The sequence below is a fragment of the Myodes glareolus genome, chromosome 5 (assembly GCF_982192425.1).
Source record: "Myodes glareolus chromosome 5, mMyoGla1.1, whole genome shotgun sequence".
Classification (NCBI taxonomy): domain Eukaryota; kingdom Metazoa; phylum Chordata; class Mammalia; order Rodentia; family Cricetidae; genus Myodes; species Myodes glareolus.
The window spans coordinates 20,859,602-20,864,152 of record NC_142030.1 but is presented as its reverse complement, the minus strand read 5'-3'; the positions used below and the strand labels follow the sequence as shown (position 1 = coordinate 20,864,152).

The 4,551-nt window shown below is 38.7% G+C and overlaps 1 protein-coding gene across 1 annotated transcript; it reads left to right on the top strand.

Moving 5' to 3' along the window:
* The first annotated feature begins 1,996 nt into the window (after positions 1–1,996).
* LOC125401921 (olfactory receptor 6N1) lies at positions 1,997–2,932 on the top strand. The gene has a single exon (XM_048436370.3). The coding sequence runs from the start codon at positions 1,997–1,999 to the stop codon at positions 2,930–2,932; it is 936 nt and encodes a 311-aa protein (XP_048292327.3).
* The last annotated feature ends 1,619 nt before the right edge of the window (positions 2,933–4,551 follow it).

The following is a 4,551-nucleotide window of genomic DNA, read 5'->3' as shown; positions in this document are numbered from 1 at the left end:
TAAAAAGAGTGCTTGGAAGTCAGATTTCATGTCAAAGGGAGGAAGAGTTTTATCAATCTAAGCATTTCTATAATAGAGACGGCGGTCGTATCACCACCTGGCGTCATCAGTGCTGGCAGGGGTTTGATGTTCGTCTGTAGGATTTTTGAGGACACAGTTTTCTTCCTGAAGGAGAGAGTAAGAGTCTTTGCTGGTCTGAGTCAACCCAAGGAGGTGCTGCATTTAGTGAGGATGGATTATGCTACTGCTTTCATCCTTTCTTCTTTTAGGTGGTGTTGAAAGCTCTTTTATCTTTATGAATGAATAGCAATAGATGGAATAGATGTTATATTTAAAAATTCAAACACTTCAGTGAAATTCAAATTTATGATGGTCCTTGAGCTTCTTTCAACATTGTATCAGCATTTATTACTGCTAGAAATGACCAATTAAGTAGGAATGATAAAATAGTTTTGAAATAAACAGAGATTTATTATTATATTGAGTGACTGGGATCTGAAAAAGTGAGTGTAAAGAGATGTCAAATTATATGAATTATATGAATAGTATATAAATATCATGAACTGAGGGATCGAGGTGCATGTGTGATTGTGTGTGGAGTCATGTGCATGTGTACAGGTTTGTTTAGTGAGTGAGATTATTGTCATGTTTATATACTGATAGAATAGTCTGAGAAAGTATTGTGTTTATTTCTTTATTTAGTCAGTTAGAATATTAAAGTCTTTGGACAACAGGGTGGGTTTAGTTAATAACAGTATATTGTATTTTAAAAAAATATATTTGTTTGTGTGCATATGTATGCTTGTGTGTGTGTATGTTTGTAAGTGTGTGCGTGTGCCATGGCAAAGGTGTGGGGGAGAGAGGACAACGTTTATTAGTCATTTTTCTCCTTCTACCATGTAGGACACCGGATCAAACTCAGATCTTTAGGCTTGGTACCAAGTGCATTTGTGCACTGAGCTATCTCAACATCCCAGTTCACTGTACTTTTTAGAATACCAAGAGAACAGGTATCAAGTGTTTTCATCACAAAATGACAGCCTCCTGACACAATACTAAATTAGCTGCATCCAATCCTTCCTCACTTTACAGCACTTCATACATGACAAATACATATAATTTTGTATAACAAGTAAAGTAAGGAAAAACACACAAAGAAGGAAAGAGGAGTTTCTAAGCATTGGCCACTATAGTTTAGTTAATCCCTGAATCTGTGTGTAGTTATAATGCTTATAAAATATTCGACAATATTTAGTTATATTGACCATAAATATCTATTATCTGCACCAATAACGAGTAAGAGAAGTGCATTTAAGATTGGAAATAGGGAAGATTAAGGAAATGACCATTATGAAGGAGAGAAAGGTGGTGTAGGACTTGTTTAGTCTATTTGAGTCTCCTTCATTCATTTAAACTGTCAGTTTCTACTGCAATTTTTACTAGTATCTCAAAGAGGTCTAAAATTCTGACTGATATTTTTGAGGATATGTGGTCTTAGTTTTGTTTTCATGAGATAGGAATGAAATTATCAGTGTTTCAGGAGCCAAAAGTTTGAGGAAACAAACAAGTTGAAGTTAGAAAGCAGGAAATGTAATGGGAATTGCACATCCTTGGTCTGGTGCACCGTTGATACGTCCCAGTATAAGTGATGCTCTTACACATTATATAAGGCGGCATTCACCATGAAGAAGGAAGACAAAGTTTTGAAGCCTACAATAAACAATGCAAGTGAGTTACAAGGTGGAATGTGGGGCCAAAGATTGGTTGTGCAGAAAGGGGCAGTTTAGTTCTAATTATTGGATAGTTCTAATTCCTGTAGACTGGAAGAGTGGTCAGGGGTGTAATTCAAATGCTTGACTCTCAAAGCATGTGCTAGGGGAACTTCACTCTAGCAGTCTAGGGGAAGGCATTGAAAGTTTCCTTAATAAGATGCCAATGGTTATTTCCCCCCTTATGTCTTCTAGATCTTGCTTTATAAGTACATGAATGTTGAGCAATGGACCCTGGAAACTGGAGCCAGGTAACAGAATTCATCATTCTGGGCTTCCCTTACCTTCAAGGTGTCCAGACTTATCTCTTTTTCTTGTTGCTTGCCATTTACCTCACTACAATATTGGGAAACTTGCTGATATTTTTGCTGGTCCACATGGACTCTCGGCTCCACACACCCATGTACAAGTTTGTCAGCATTCTCTCCTTCTTGGAGCTTGGCTACACAGCTGCCACCATCCCTAAGATGCTTGCAAATTTGCTCAGTGAGAAGAAGACCATTTCCTTTTCTGGATGCCTCCTGCAGATCTATTTCTTTCACTCTCTTGGAGCTACCGAGTGCTACCTCCTGACAGCAATGGCATATGACAGGTACTTAGCCATCTGCCGGCCCCTCCACTATCCTACCCTCATGACCCAGACACTCTGCACCAAGATTGCTATTGGCTGCTGGTTGGGAGGTTTGGCTGGGCCAGTCGTAGAAATTTCCTTGGTGTCTCGTCTTCCTTTCTGTGGTCCCAATCATATTCAACACATCTTTTGTGACTTCCCTCCTGTGCTGAGCTTGGCTTGTACTGACACATCAGTCAATGTCCTGGTAGATTTTATTGTAAACTCCTGCAAGATCCTGGCCACCTTCCTGCTGATTCTCAGCTCCTACTTGCAAATAATCCGCACAGTGCTCAGGATTCCTTCTGCTGCAGGCAAGAAGAAGGCCTTCTCCACATGTGCCTCCCACCTCACTGTGGTTCTCATCTTCTATGGTAGCATCCTCTTCATGTATGTGCGGCTGAAGAAAAGTTACTCCCTTGACTATGACCGAGCCTTGGCAGTGGTCTACTCTGTGGTTACCCCTTTCCTTAACCCCTTCATCTACAGTTTGCGCAACAAGGAAATCAAGGAGGCCCTGAAGAGGCAGCTGATGAGAATAGGGATGCTGTGATGATGGGTGGCAGAATGAAGGTCAGGGAAAGATTTGATATATAATGGTGGGGGATTATCAAGAGCCAGAAAGGAGAAATGAAGCATTTCATTGTTCTTATGTCAGGTGTTGAAGTGGTGGCAAGGGCTGCCTGGCCTTCAGTGTTATCAAAGCCATTACAATGTCTGCTGGAGCCACAGACAGCTTGACCCCAGAGACTGCAAAGTATACACAACTCATCAGCATCATAGGATGCTCTGATTTTATAACTTCAGATGCTTTTGAATCATGCTTGGAAATATTGCCAAATATGTTTCTCATCTAATACATTTAGGTTTAAATTTGCTTGACTTAACATAAATCATATAATTGTATCTTAAACAATGATTCTTATTGAATAAAATTTGGTTCAAAAATAAATGTTTCTAACATTACTTAGCAATTTTCTTGAATAGAAAAGACTAGTCTATTGGGCTTATGTTTGAAATTTCACAAATTTGAGTCTATTTTATAGCTTATTGAATGACCTATTAATTCCTTGGTATTGGTTAGGTAGACCAATATTTTTAAATCTTAATTTTACAATGTAATGTTTTCTTATAGGAATCTTTCAATCGTGAAAACAAAAATCTCTAAACCACAACATATAGTTTCTAGTAAAAATATTATTTTCTTAGTTTTAGTAACTTTAATCCACCTGATTCCTCTTTATCTGAGATTTAAAATTACATTACTATGAACATTTATAATATAATAATATTTAGCACATATATGTAACAAAAATTGTCTCAGAAGAAAGGAATAGTGTTGTGATAATTTATTCTGCCAGAGGATTTGGGGCCCTGGCTTTGGGTCATGGCCTTGTCTGCTATGACAGCTGAAAATCTGGAGAGAGAGCACTCTCACTCTCTTGCCTTAGCTCTTACTTGGAAAGGTTGGGGACCAAGCAGCAGAGAGGAGGCATAGGATCAGTGGTGGCTTCAGCTTTGTATCTGTGAACTTGTCTTTTTCATTATACCCCCTTAATAAATTGATTATTATAACTTTGTGAGTTCTTGTTTATTTCTGGCACACAATGTGGGGCATGAACCCATGATCCTGAGATTAACAGTCTCATGTTCTGCCAACTGAGTGGATAAAAAAAGAACTCACAAAGGTATAATAACCAATTTGTTTAAGAGGGTGCAATGAGAAAGACAAATTCACAGATACAGAGTAAGGTTGAAGCCGCTGCTGATCCACTATTTCCTCTCTGCCACTTGGTCTCTGGCCACATCAGGCATGAGTTAAAGTAAGAAACCTAGCATGCTTTCTCTCCGGGTTATCTATTGTCACTTAGCAGACAAGGCCATGCTCTAAGGCCTGCAACCTAAAGCTTTTGGCAGAATGAATTCCCACAACAGAATAAATCACTCAGAAAGCATCTTTGTGAAGAGGATGAAGTGTGTTGTGTGTCCTGGTGAGTTGTCTGTGTCATTGTTAGTTGTTCTACATCCCTGTCAAAGCATGTAGGAGCTGGGTTGTTGTGAGGAAACAAATTTACATTGCACTAATTATTTTATTAAATACGCCATTTCCTGTAACATGACTATTAGAAAGTGGGGATTTACTTACTAACCAGTACTAAGAAATGTTTATGC

Excerpts from the sequence above, each read along its gene's own strand:
- LOC125401921 (XM_048436370.3), top strand. The coding sequence starts at position 1,997 with ATGGACCCTGGAAACTGGAGCCAGGTAACAGAATTCATCATTCTGGGC.